The sequence below is a fragment of the Mesoplodon densirostris genome, chromosome 18 (genome assembly GCF_025265405.1).
Source record: "Mesoplodon densirostris isolate mMesDen1 chromosome 18, mMesDen1 primary haplotype, whole genome shotgun sequence".
Taxonomy (NCBI): domain Eukaryota; kingdom Metazoa; phylum Chordata; class Mammalia; order Artiodactyla; family Ziphiidae; genus Mesoplodon; species Mesoplodon densirostris.
The window spans coordinates 7,934,575-7,948,538 of record NC_082678.1 but is presented as its reverse complement, the minus strand read 5'-3'; the positions used below and the strand labels follow the sequence as shown (position 1 = coordinate 7,948,538).

Here is a 13,964-nt window from a genome sequence, read left to right as displayed (position 1 = left end):
TCTGGGTGCCCAGTCTCCTGGGTGCTCCCAGCTTTCCTAAACAGGGAGTCGTGTTTCCTAAGGTTTCTGACTGCTCCACGTTCTGGGGCCCCTGCTTTTGAGTCACTGTAACTGATGATTTCCTCTCTTCCAGAACAGGGCTGCCCTACCATACTCTCCTGCGCCTGGGGCAGGCAGGGAGAGCCAGGACAGGGCTAGCCAGCCCTTCTGGTTGCTTTCAGCGTGGGTGGGTGGAGTCCTGGCTGGGAGGGGCTGCTGCCCCCAGCTTTCCAGGTTCCCTTGAGTCTGCTGCCTGTCACCTGTTAAGGAGACCTTGACCTTCCCTTCCCTTGCTCTTGAGAGAGCCTGGTTGGCTAGGATGAGGTTGGGGCAAGGGGTGCTGAGCAAAGTCCCCAGACCTACCCTGAAATGTCCACCAACTCCAGACCCCTGTGGGGAGCACCGCTCCATCACCAGTTTTCTGGAGTCTGCCCTGGCTGAGAAGCTGAGGCTCCAGAGCTTTGTTTCGTTCCTGTTGACCTCCAACTCCCCCAGTATACATCTTGCCAGCCAGTCTAGGGCCTGGGAAAGCCCACCTCTACCACTTACCCATCCATGTGATCCCCCCACCTGAGGGCAGGAGGCCCCTTTGCCGTCCCCAGCTGGCAGGAGCCACAGCTACTGTGTCCTTGGTTGGCCAGCTCCTCCTGGGCTCCCGACAGGAGGGTGAGGTCATCCAGTCCAGGGAGAGGACAGGTGTCCCTGGCTCCATGCCTAGAGTTGGGGGCAAAGGGGGCCAGGAGGGGGCTCCAAAATAGCAACTGTGACATCAGGAAGGGGGAGGGGGACACAGACCCAGGAATAACCAGGCTATTAAAAGGCTCCAGTGAGGTCAGGGGGCCAAGTGGGATCTCTGTGTCAGTGGGAGGCACAACCTCAGGAGGAGGGTTGGGCCAGCAGTGGGCTGGGTAGGCGGGTGTCACCAGTCCTCAGGGCGCTCTAGCCTTAGGTCCCAGCAGGGCCGCAGGAGCCGGGGCTGCTCTGCCAGGCCTGGGGCTGGTGGCTGGTGGGGAAGGGCTGGATGCTGGCAGCCCCTTGACTCTTCTTGGAGGGGCTCCAACCTCAAGTCTCTTCCTACCTGGGTACTGGGGGTCATTATACCTGTTAATGGAAACCCTGGGGCAGCTTCGTGTGCTCCCTGTGCAGGAGGCAGTGGGCTGTGGTGGTTAGAGCTCAGACTTGAACTTCAGACATCCCAGACCTACCACTGAAACAGCTGTATGACCTAGGGTGAGCGACTTCATCTCTCTGTGCCTCGGTTTCCCCGTCTGCACCTCTCTTCTGAGGTCATCGTGTAGAATAAATGAGGTGACGTATGTGCTGCTCTTAGCATTACACCTGGCACATTGCCACAGGAAGAGCTACCTGTGCTCTGAGAAGGGGCAGGTGCTCCCAGGTGCCCTTCCCTGGGTGGGGTGAGGCCTGTCCAGGAAGTCTCCCTGCCCCCTGGAAGGAAGCTGAGCAGCCTCTGGAGGTGACACCCTTAATGGGTAGGAGGGAGCTGCCATTTAGCTGCTGCTCAGGGGTCTCCCTGCCGGTCAAGGGGTTGGGGGAACCACCTCCCAGCTCGGAAAGAGGGCAGAAATTAAATCAACTCCCATCCGTCGGCTGTTAGAGGGACTCCAGGGAAGATTCAGGTTTAGGCCAGGTGGCCCTGTCTGCCACCCTCTCCCGGACCCTTCCAGTTCCTTTACTTGCTCTGGACGGCGAGAGGGCGGATAGAGGATGAAATCTGGCTTTTTGGTCTCTAGCCCCTCGCCTGCCAAGAGCAGCGCCAGAGCTGCTCCCAGATGCGTGGGTATTCTAGCGCGTGCCCTTCCCCAGCGCAGGCTCTGGCCACCCGGCTCTGTGGCGTTGGCCCTGAATGCAGGCCCTCCCCTGTCCCCATCCCCCTGCCTGGCGCTTCCTCCTGGGGTGGAACGCGCCTCCCCCTCCCCCACTTGGGGCCTCCGCCAGGCCCGGGCTCCTGGCAGCCGGCCGGCGGCTCCCTGAGCATGCTCCACCTATTTATAGACAGGGCCCTCCCCCAACTGCTATTTCAGTCTCCTGCCAGCTGCCGGCGGCTCATTCGGGAAGGAGGAGCAGGGAGCCGGGCCCAGAGCTGTCACCCAGGGCTGGGAGGGAACGCAGAGAGCCCGCCTGCCTGCTCAGCTCTCCTTCCTGTCCCCTGAGTGCTCAGCCATACCCGCTCCTGGGAGCTCTGGAAGGGCCAGTGGTTGGATGCCCCTCTAGCAGGGAGCTGGGCCTGTGGCTCCGGGGCTCCTGGCTCCTCCTGCCGCCTGGAGTGCCCAGGCCGGATGAGGCACCTCCCCACAGCGCGGGTCCCAGCAGCAGTGGCCTGAGGGAGCCCCTGAGCAGCGAGGGCCCCGCCCAGCCACCTTCCCTTTGGCCGACTCCCGCCTCAGGCGGCCTCCTGCCGGGCATGCTGCTGGTGCCCAAGGCTCAGGGGCTTGTGGAGATGCTGCAGACCATCTATGAGACGGAATCCTGTTTCTCAGCAGATGGGATGCCAGGCCGGGAACCATCCTTGGAAATCCTGCCTCGGACCCCTCTACATGGCCTCCCTGTGGCAGGTAAGTGCCTCGGTGTCCCCGCCTGCCCTCTGCCACTGGGCATCCTTGTCTCTGGGGCTGAGCGTCTGGCTCCAAGTCTCGCCCAGGTGGGGTCCTGCTTAGATCTTTCTGGAGGTCTTTGTTGAGGATATGTGCAGTCAGGGGAGGTGTGCTTACTAGGATGAGCTTCTCTGCTCTCCCTGGGCCAAAACCTGCCCCCCCACCATGCCCTCCAGCTGCACTCTGCTGCATGTCTTCGAGTCCCTTTGGCCTCCGGCAGGGTCTACATCAGCTGCTGGGGGCTGTGGATTACTAGAGGATCCTGGCCTAGTTGGCACCATGGTCAGAGGGGAGGAAGTGGGTCAGTGACCTGCCTCCAGGCTGTCTGCTCCCCAGGTCTGGACAAGACAGGAACCCATAGCCCGAGTGTCCCTAAGAATAAAGGCTACCCCCACTCCTCTGGCTGGGTTCTTAGGGCCAGAGGGTCCAGTGCAGTGATTTCTGCGAGTCCCCAGTCAGGAGTGCCCTGGGAATCAGACACCTGGGGAGGAGGCTTGATGCAGTGGTGGTGGAGGTAGGCAGAGGCTGGCAGCTGGGATGTTGGGGGTCTTGGCTGCCTTGGCTTCTGGCTCCCCCGTATCTCTCCTCCCCGCAAGCTTTGGTTTATTCTCAACACATGAGGATGAAGGAATGTTACTCAGGCTCATAGGGCTTGAGGACTCCCTAGCCCTCCCACCTTCTCAGCAGGGACGTTTTTGGCTCTTGGCTGGGGGTGGCGTCCCCCAGAGCCGGGCCACTCCTTCTCTCCCTCCCAGGAACCTGTTGGCAGCATCAGGCCTTCCTGGCACAGCCTCCCCACCAGGCCGGCACCACAAGATGCTTCCTCTAGGGAGGGGCCTGCTGGACCCATGCCCGCTTGGCACTTGGGTGTGGGTGTCTGTGTGTGTATGTATGGGGAATCTTTGCCTCTGGATATGTGGGTGTGGGTCCCAGGCTTTGATCTGGAAGGTGGGAGCCATGTGCCTGTGCAAGTGCCAGTGATTTGGCTCTAAGCTGTCCAGGGATAAGGTTGCAGCTGGACTGGGATGTGTGAGAGGATGGAGGTTTGGGGAACATTTGGAAAAGCCTTCAAACCAAGCCTACCGTCTGCCTGAGCAGGGAAGCCCATGTAGTCTCCTAAGGTCGCAGCATAACCCTGGGGACCAGCCCTGAGAGTGCCCGTGCAGGCCCCTGGGATGGGGGGGTGGAACCTTGGGGCCAGCCGTGCAGAGTCTCTGCACAGTCCCCTGGGAGGGGTGTAAACGCAGAGGGTCGTTCTAGCCCTGGTCTGGTGGAGCCCACAGCTCTAGCTAAAGACCTGCCTGCTCACTCCTACCCTGAAGCCTCTGGGAGTCAAGGTGGTCCCTTGCCAAGCAAAGGGCTGACTGTGCAGAGCATCTGCCTGGGGGGTGGTCCTACCCCATTTGGCAGATGCCATATCAGTCCACCCATCCTGTCCCCACTGCCCCTTGCCTCCCAGAAGCAGTTGGCGGTTGGCCTGAAGTTTCCTCCTCAGCATGTTCTCTCATCCTCTTTCAAGTTGGGCCCCAGAGTCCTTGCAGGCTGGAACCCCGCTGATCCCATCCCTTCCCTAAGGCTCCCCGTCCCCGCATAGACCCCCCAGCCAGTCCCTCCCCCTCCGCCCCGACACATGCACACTGCCTAGCCTTCTGAGCGGTGGCGTGGTCCATGCTGGCAGGAGGGAGGCGTGAGTCACCTCAGCGGCTCGGGGAGAGGGCTAAGAATGTTCCCCCTGCGCAGCTCTGATGCTGTGTCTGTGACGCGGCTGGGGACAGATATAGGCCTGGAGCTCGGCTGCCTTGTTTTTTTTTTTTTGGACTCTGGAATGTAAATAGATGTTTCAAATAGAAACGCTTTAACCTTTGGGTTAAAAAAAAATCCACCCCGGATAAACACGGCCATGAGGGCCAGGCAGCCTGGTGTTCCCCCCCCAACCCTCCCCCGCCGCCTCCTCTCTCCATCTCTTGATCAGTCTCCAGACAGGATGCAAAAGCCTGTGGCTAAAAAAGCAGGTGTCCAGGGACGCTTCTTGGGCAGTGTGTGTTGCCAGGCCTCCCCAGCCCGAGGGTTTGAGGAAAAGGGGCTTTCCAGGGTGGGTGTCTGCCCTGAACTCTCTGCCCACTCCAGCAGTAAGTCTTTGGAGCCCTATTTTAGGGGCATCCTTGGCTCTCTGGACTGTCCTGTGCGCACTTAGCACAGTGCCTGGCACATGGATGAATGAATGTTGCTTGAGGGGACTGGCATCCAGGGCTGACAGCAGGATTCCTGGGCTCTATTCTGGGGCTTGGCCCTCTAGGTGAATAGACAGATATGGTAAGTTGCCCTGATGGGTGAGCCAGAGTCTTGGCAGGCGAGCCCACGAAGGATGTGGGGTGCTCTCCTCTGTTCCTGCTTGAGGACGGGGACAAAACACAGCTTCTGCCAGTGCAGTCAGGTCTTCCTTGATGGATGGGGTCTCTGCCTGGCTCCTTCTGCAACAGCCCAGCACGCAGTGGACACCCCTCTCATACAGGCTTGGTCCCGGCTCAGGGAGCCCTGGCGCTTGAACTCTGGTGAGGGATTCCCAAGGATGCAGTGCCGGGGGATCCCCTGCCTCCCTTCTGTTGGGCCTTGGATTTCCCTCTGGCCTGGACTGGGCAGCGTGCTGCTGCTTGGGCAACGTGTAGGATGTTAAAAGCAGGCATGGAGGAGGAGTCTTCTTTCCCCAGTGAGGGAGGGTGTGAATCCCGCTTATGCCAGGAAGGGATGCTATGGTTGTTGGGAAGTGCCATGGGGTCTGAGTTTGGTATTGGGGTTTCCCCTGGATATTCTTATTCACGTTCTTCATACCATTCCAAGCTTGGCTAGGTAGGTGGGTGTGTAGGCATAGGGGTGTGGGTAGGTCGGAAGTGTGAGACTGGGGTGGGAGGGGAATTAATATTATAATCTACTAAATGATGGGTATTAGGGTGCTTTCCTTACCTTATCTCCCTTGGAAAGGTATTAATAGCTATGTTTTACAGTTGAGAAGGATCTGAGAAGTTAAGGAACTTGCGCAAGGTCACAGAGTAAATGACGGCTGGGCTTCAGACTCAGGTCTTTGTGTAGGGTGACGTCTAACCCATACAAGAGCTTCCCTGTACAAAGTTTTTTAAAGGTGGCCCTTCTTCCAGGTGGCTATATCCTCAAGCCAGAGTGCATGGCTTAGCACTGGGAGCATGGGCTAGACTTCAGCCCCCAACTTGCCCCTTCAGTTGGGTGCCCTTGTGCAGTACACAACCTGTACAACCTTATGTGGTGGGTCTGTCTTTGTTGCTTCCAAAGTTTTTTCTCCTCGACAAGAGAGACCATTCTGGTCTTGGGGGGCTCCTGAGGTTTCTGGGAGGAGACTGTTTTCTACAAATACTGGGGGCCGCTGAATCAGCTATTTCCCTCCCTGTAGGGATTTCGGCCCAAGCGGGGAGAAGGGGGCTCAGGAACAAAGTTGAACACCCTGTCCCATTCAGACAGCCTCCCCTGCCCCCATCCCCTCCTACCCCACCCCTCTTCTTGTTTTTGAGACCCTCAGCTGTCCCTTCCCTGCTGCACAGCTGCCAGACAGGAAATCAGATTAACCGTGTCCACGCACACAGCTGTAACAGCTGTCAGGTTGGCAGCAGAAATGCCGCCAGCGGGGGGACACTGTGAGAAAGTAGTTCTCAAACTTTCAGTTGCTGCAGAATTACCGAGGGGAGCTTTTAAAATGCGGGTTCCTAAGCCTTACCCCCCACCCCAAGGTTCGGATTCCGTAGGGCAGCCCAGGAACCAGCATTTTTAACACATCTCAGACGATTTTGATGTGAGTAGGCTCAGACCATGCTTGGAGTATGGGCAGGGGTCCTGTGGACAGGGGTCATGGGGCCTAGCAGCCTGCCAGTGGATGTCACCAGTCTCCCTAGAAGGCCTCAATGGGCTTTGGGACTCTTGGGAAAAGGCCAGCTGCAGAGGGAGGGAGGCTGTTGCCTCAGTCAGATTCAAATCCAGCTCCCAGCAGCCTGGCCGTCTGGAGACGGAGGATGTCTTAAGACACTGGGGAGCAGGTGTCTGAATCCCAGCGGGGCAGGGGATTGTGACAAGTGGCCAGGGGGACAGGGCACTCTGCTGGACGCTCCAGGCTGGGCTGTGCTCGGGGAGTAGTGCAGGCAGAGCTCCTGCCCTGGAGCCCCTGCTGTCCACCCCAGGTGTGGAGCGAGCAGTCCCAGCAACATCTGCAGACTTTGAATGGTTAGTGTGCCTTTTAATTGCCTCTAGCTTAGTGCCCAAGTGTTTCCTGGAAATGGCTGGGCTGGGAGAAGTGAGTCTACTTATCCTCCAGAGAGCTGCTCAAGACCAGTGACTAACTCTGTTTTTGCCGGTGAGAGATGCTTTGCGCCTTCCACCAGGGCTCTGCATCCCTTAAGCTTAAGGTCCTTGAGAGGCACAGTCTACCTCAAGGTTTCTGGCGGTCCCGTTCACTTGGCCCCCTTTCCCCCTGCACTCTCGGCTCTGGGGTTCTGGGGCCAACCAGGTCTCCCATCTAGATCCCTGGATCCTTCATACGGAGTTTGGCGCCCTGCTCTCATTAAGTTCAGGGATAGCCTTCAAGATTTCTCCTGGGTTTTGGTGGGAGGCAAGAGAGAACCAGAAGACCCAGGGTTAAGCCCCGGCTCCTCCGCCTCCTTTCCAGGTGACTTTGGATGAATTTCTTCCATCTCTGGCTTTACTTTCTTCCTCTGTCAACTGGGGGAGTTAAGTGGCTGATCCGGCTGGCACTTCCTTCAGTGACATTCTAAGTCTTTGACATCAGTTTCACGTTGCTTCTGCCTAAGAGGGGCTTCGGGTCGCCCGAGTCCTGGCCCCAGGTGGATGTAGAATGGTACTGGGGAGAGGGGTGTTGCCTGCAGCAGGCACAGCAAAGTTAGATACCTGGAAAGGCTTTCTGACTGCCGGGAGCTGGGGCCCAAGAGCAGGGACCAAAGCTTGTGTTCACCTGTGTTAAGTAATGCTTTTAAGGGACTGAGGGATCCCACCGCTGTGGGCTGAGCCTCAGAGGACAGGGTGGCCCTTCTTGGAGCTAACAAGGCAGGGGAGGCTGGAGAGACAGGCTAGAAGCGCTGCCGTTGGGAGGAGGCTCTTCCCAGGGATGCCTCCTCCCGCGCTGGGATCCAGCTGCCGGCCGCTCCAGCTTGTGTTGTGTGGGGCCCACCGGCAGGGCTTTGATTGGGACAGGTTCACAGAATGACCTTGGGACGGTCTGAAATGAGAGCGCTAAGAGAGCTTAGGCTTCACTAGACCGCCAGAGGGGTCCAGGACACACAGAAATGTCAGGAGCCATTAATAGCCGCTACGAGTACCTCCTGAGATTTTCCCAGGCTCTGCGCCAAGCTCCACTGCACGTGTTATCTCTCCGGAGCCCTAGCGGCTCTGGGAGGTGGGTGCTATTCTTCCTCCCATTTCACAGATGCCCGCACGCAGCACGAGGAGGGGCTTGGTGTCTTGCCCTAGGAAGTGGCAGAGGCTGACTTGAACCCTGGTGTGTTCTCTTATTCCAGAGCCCTCGCTCTTAACCATTATATGATGTGTGTTGGCTTGCACTGCATGGGGAGTTGGGAAAATTGCTAGGTGAGCGTCATCCCCAGCTCGCACATGTGGAAATACTGTCTGCATTGTGGTAGAACCTGTCGAGCCTAAATTGGCCTCCCTAGTCACGTAAGAGCACAGAAATAGATCATGGGAAACCATCCTTGGTGGGGAGGGGTCATCGGCGTCATGGGGAGGAGTGTGAAATGCTGTTCCCTGCCTCCTTCCAAAATCCCTCAAGGCCAGCAAGGGGACAAGAGCCTTTTCCCATTCTCCAGAGGGACAGGACGAGGTCATCTGACATTTAAGGAAGCTGCTGACACCCCAGACTGCTGAGGGAGCTCCCGAGGGCCTGGGTGCTGGTGGAAGGCACTGCCCTCTGGGGTGGGCTGCCAGCCTGTTGCTCTCCAGAGGGGCCAGTTCTCTGAGCACCTGGGATGCCCCGCATTGGAGTTAGCACTGCATAGGTTAGTGTTCAGACGGAGCCCGCCTGAGCTGGGAGCCAGGACACCTGGGTTTGAGTCCCTGCTACTTAAACGGTGAGATCTCCTGCACAGCAGCCTGAGAGGCTTGGTTTCCTTGCCTGTGACACGAGGCAGCTGCAACAGATGATCTCCCCTTTCTCCCTCTTCGCTCTTTTTGTTGGGGGTAGCTCTTCAGATCCAGGGCTTATCTGCAGAGGCCTCATTTTCATCCTGTGTACACATTCCAAACGGCTTAATACACCCCTCCCTCAAACTCCGTGTACCCTGGCTCCCCTCCTCCCCGCAGCCTTCTGTGGCTGGTGGCTTCTGGGAGCAGGGTCTTTTTAGAGCCAATTGTTAAGCTTCTTAGGTCTGCCAGGTCGGTCCACACACTGTGGGGCCCCTCCCGCTCCAGTGCTTCTCCAGGGGGAACTCAAGGTACCATTTCCTTGCTGCTAGGGTTTGGGTCACAGGGATACTGGAGTTGGTGACTTCTCCAAGAGAAGGCTGGGAGCCGGGGCATGGCCTGTGGTGTGTTCAGAGCAGGAGGAAGGCTTGACCTTGGTTTTTATTTTGAACCCTTTTCCCAAAGGTGCTGCTAAAAACCTGCTCCTGGCCTGCTAGAACCCCTTGTCTGCTCGGGGGCAGTGTCCCTTTGCCTGGACACTCTCTTTTTAGTCTAAGCCTGTGCTGGCAGTCATCCCAGAGGTTACCCTGTCAGCACCTGCGTCATCCTTCCCTTCCCCCCGCCCCCGCCCCGAGGAGTCAGGGTAACCCTGGCTGTGCTGCCCAGAGAATCTGCTGGGGGAGCCCCCGCTGGGCTGATCGGAAGCCCAGCTAGATGGGAAGGAAGTGTCACTGAAGTATCACTGGCGCTGCTCAGTTGTACCCATGAGCTGGGCAGAGTGGTCCCCTCTAAGCCAGAGCCTGGTGTGTGTGGGGCCCTTCTGACGGCTGCCCACCCAGCTGCCTGGGCTGGGGCTTCTCCGGGGAGGCAGTGTTGGTTAGTCCTTCCGAAGGCCGGAGGACAGGATGCTCTTGCTGCCAGTTCCTAAGGCCACAGCTCCCAGGCAGGGTCAGAGTCCCCGGAAGGGGAGGAGTATGGAGCAGGCTGACCTGGACCCTTCTGTCTGCCTCTGCAGGAGGTCCCTGGGTCAGTTACTGGCTTCCTCTCCACTTCAGCAGCTCCCTGTCAGGAGGAGGCCTGGGGTAGGAGGCTGTGCCCTCCCATGTGACCCCTTCCCAGGCCTTTGCTGGCCAGAGTCCCCAGCCTGTCCTCTTAGGGACCAGTGTCCCTCCATCTACTTTCTTCCCTTTCCAGAGGTCCTGCCACCTTTCTCAGTCCACCAGGAGGCGGTCGAGAGCCTCCTCCTATCATGACACTCCCATTTCCCCTTCCAGGTGCTTGGTTCTCAGGGCAGCCACTGCCACCTGCTCTGCTCATGCTAAGCTTGCAGAGGGCACAGATCCTCGAGGGGGAGCAAGGCCAGCCACACTCTAGGTTTCATGCCCAGAAAACTGCATCTGGGGGGCTCTGTGCCTCCCCGCACCCTTTCCCTGACTCCAGCTGTCCAGCCGCAGCCCCTTCCGTCTTGGATGGAGCTGGGTTACTACCTGCAGACCCACGGGCTGCTGTGTCCTGTCCAGGCCCCACAGGGCCTGCAGATTACTATTCCATCGCTCATCCTTCCTGCTTGTGTGGGAACAAGGCTGTGTGGCAGAGCCCGCTGGCCGCCCCGCCACCTGCATACCAATGGGCCTGAGGCTGCGGCTGCAGCACAGGACCTAGCATCTCTGCCGCGGTGGCAGCGGCTGTGCAGGAGCTCTGGTGGGAGAGTCCTCTTGCCTGAGCCCGTGCCCTCTCTGCAGGGCTCCTGCAAGGGAAGCCAGCACTGCTGGCGGCAGTTCCAGCCCAAGCAGGGTTATCTGCTGGGAGCCAGGAGCACTTGGACCCCTGCCCTTCCCTGGGCGGGCGGGCGGGCTGGCATCCGGCTCCCACAGCCCCGGCACTGCCGGGAGCAGCAGGTTGAAGCCTGTCCACCTCTTGGCTGAGTGATCAGAGTGCCATGGGCCAAGCCAGCCTTGCCTAGGAACAGATAACACTCCGGCCAGCCTGGGACCTTGCTGAGTGTTTCCAGGGCTGGGGACACCTGAGGCTGGCTGCTGGTTCCTCGCTGCCCACCCTACTTTTGCACCCTGGACAGGGCCGGCCACCTCCAGAAAGGGCCTCTGTAGTTTCCCGGAAAGTGAGTGTGTGTGTGTGTGTGTGTGTGTGTGTGTGTAACCCCACCCTCCTGGTCACATCTGGCCACTCCTGCAGATGTGGCTCTGGCCTTGTGGCCGCAGAGTCGTCAGTGTGGCTGGCGGGCAAACCACAGAGGAATGTGCCCGGCAGTGCTGGGGGAAGAAGGGCTAATGGGGAGCATGAAGGATACTGTGCTCAGGCTACCTTCCCTCTCCCATCTCCAGTGGGTCCCAGGAGCCATGTTCAGCCACGAGGGTAGCATGGCCTTGGCCTTCAGCAGGCCTCGTCCCTGCCTTGGGGGGACACTCATTCAGTGCAGGCTCCCTGGAGAGATCCAGGCTCACAGACTGCAGTGGGTGTGGGAGCCTTTCTTAGCTCAGCCCTTAGCCCCCCTCCCGGCTCCCTCTCCACTCCTGATAAGAGATGGCAGTGGGGGCCTGGGCAGAGGCCTGCTCGTGAGGGCAGGGGACTCCGGCAGCCGTCAGGATGGGGGGGTCTTTCCTTCTGCAGGCCTGGGCTGGAGTGGGCCCCCTTAGCACCGGAAAGTCTGCCCAGCTCCCTGTGGCCTCCCTGGGCTGGAGTGGGGAAAGTGAGGGCTGTCTTTGGAGAAAGAAGTGGAAAAGAAACAAGACGGTCGGGCCCTGCCTCTCACTTCCTCCTTTCCAGGCAGTGGGTAGCTTGCCTTCCCTTTCCTGCAGGCGTCAGGAGGCTTTGTGGGGTGTGGGCTGGGCTTGGGGCTCCCTGCTGGCGTGGTGTTTGCCCAGTTGCCCTGGCAACCACAGGGCAGTGGTGGAGAGTGACATTCAGTGACCAGAGGACAGTATACAGGGATCAAGAGGTCGAGACCCATCTTTCCCATAAGCCCATTGGAATCTTTTGCCACTTCCTGGGGCCCCTTGGTCCATGCAGGCCTGGACGCAAGGTCTTGGGACCCAGCAGGTCCCCTCCACCCCTTTCCCCTTTCCCTGCGGGTTCTCCCTGGGACTGGAGTTCTGAGATCTCTGCCTTGGCTCCAGCCAGCCCCCCCTGCCATTACCCTTCTTCCTGTCTGATTCCCTTTCCTTTCCTGTCTCCTCCTCCCACCTCCTCCCTGCGCCTGCCCGCCCATTCTCTCTCTCTTTCCCCCCTCCCCCCAGGCACAGCTGCTGTTTGGCTCACTCTATATATAGCGGCATTTTCAGGGTAATTACAATAAAACTGTTGAAAGGAGATAATCCAGCAAAGGAAGCGCGTCTGACTCCCAGCCCCCTCCTGTCCCTGGTTTGGTGCAGCCCTGCACCCCCCCTTTTCCTGCGGCCTCCTGCTCCCACCCCACCCCGTATTCCCATAGCCTCTCCTGCCCGCCCCATCTGCCCTAGCTGAGTGTGGGGCAGAGAAAAGGGGAACGGATAGGGATGCCCAGAGGGTCTCCACAGGCTTCTCCTGGGCTTAGCGAGGTCCCTGGCTGCTAGCCACATTAGTTCTAGAACTAACGTCTGTGCCTCCGTTTCTCCTGTAGTATATAGACCTCTTGGCAGGGATTGTGTGGTGTTGAGAGGTGGGGGAGGAGGCACAGGAAGGACGGTGGTTAAAAGTATAGGATTTGGGCTTCCCTGGTGGCGCAGTGGTTGAGAGTCCGCCTGCCGATGCAGGGGACACGGGTTCGTGCCCCGGTCCGGGAAGATCCTATATGCCGCGGAGCGGCTGGGTCCGTGAGCCATGGCCGCTGAGCCTGCGCGTCCGGAGCCTGTGCTCCGCAATGGGAGAGGCCACAACAGTGAGAGGCCCGCGTACCACAAAAAAAAAAAAAAAAAAAAAAAAGTATAGGATTTGGAATCACATCTTGGTTCATTGATCACCTGGCTGTATGTCTTTGGTTGTGTTACTTACACCTCCCTAAACCTCAGTTTCCTTATCACTAAAGTAATTCACATAAAATGCCCAGGGGCCTTAACTATCAATGACGATATTCTTTGTTGAACCCTCGTGATCTTCCAGGTACCCTGCTTTGCTTATGCATGTTTTCTTTCTTTTTTCTTTTTTAAATAAATTTATTTATTTAATTTTGGCTGCGTTGGGTCTTCGTTGCTGCACGCGAGCTTTCTCTAGTTGCGGTGAGCAGGGGCTACTCTTCATTGCGGTGCGGTGGCTTCTCTTGTTGCGGAGCACAGGCTCTAGGCATGCGGGCTTCAGTAGTTGTGGTGCACGGGCTTAGTTGCTCTGCAGCATGTGGGATTTTCCCGGACCAGGGCTCGAACCCGTGTGCCCTGCATCGGCAGGTGGATTCTTAACCACTGAGCCACCAGGGAAGCCCTGCACATTTTCTTAGTGAAATTCATGGCTTCGATCTCGTTTAATTAAGGCAGAAGGTTGTATCCATAGAGCAGAGGGATTTGAGTCCCCCCTCCCCCATTCTCTTTGGGTCTAGTAGTCCTGCCTGGTAGCTTTCTGGGCCCCAGGCATGGCAGCCAGGGCCCGGTGGGGTCTGGGGTGGCCCACTGACCCCTTCCTGTCTCTTCTCCCTGCAGTGGAGGTGAAGCCGGTGCTGCCAGGGGCCATGCCCAGCTCCATGGGGGGCGGGGGAGGAGGCAGCCCCAGCCCCGTGGAGCTGCGGGGTGCGCTGGCAGGCCCCGTGGACCCCGCGCTGCGGGAGCAGCAGCTACAACAGGAGCTCCTGGCGCTCAAGCAGCAGCAGCAGCTGCAGAAGCAGCTCCTGTTCGCTGAGTTCCAGAAACAGCATGACCACCTGACCCGGCAGCATGAGGTCCAGCTGCAGAAGCACCTCAAGGTGAGCGAGGGAGGGCACGGGGGTGGGGGGCCACCCAGACCTCTGACCCCCGCCCGGACCCGGCTCACCCAGCCTGCTCCCCCTGCGCCTCTGCAGCAGCAGCAGGAGATGCTGGCAGCCAAGAGGCAGCAGGAGCTGGAGCAGCAGCGGCAGCGGGAGCAGCAACGGCAGGAGGAGCTGGAGAAGCAGCGGCTGGAGCAGCAGCTGCTCATCCTGCGAAACAAGGAGAAGAGCAAAGAGAGTAAGGCCTGGGGCCGCCC

General features: G+C 58.9%; 1 protein-coding gene across 3 annotated transcripts in view; it reads left to right on the top strand.

The window, feature by feature from the left end:
• The window catches only part of HDAC5 (histone deacetylase 5), a 35,151-nt gene that overhangs the window by 10,181 nt on the left and 11,006 nt on the right, over positions 1-13,964 (top strand). Inside the window, exons 3-5 of one of the 3 annotated variants that reach the window (XM_060083004.1) lie at positions 2,538-2,612; positions 13,445-13,704; positions 13,801-13,945. In XM_060083004.1, the coding sequence (XP_059938987.1) occupies positions 2,538-2,612; positions 13,445-13,704; positions 13,801-13,945 (480 nt within the window). Of the gene's footprint in view, positions 1-2,104; positions 2,613-13,444; positions 13,946-13,964 lie in introns of those variants that run through there. The other 2 variants (XM_060083003.1, XM_060083002.1) reach the window with 2 other exon arrangements.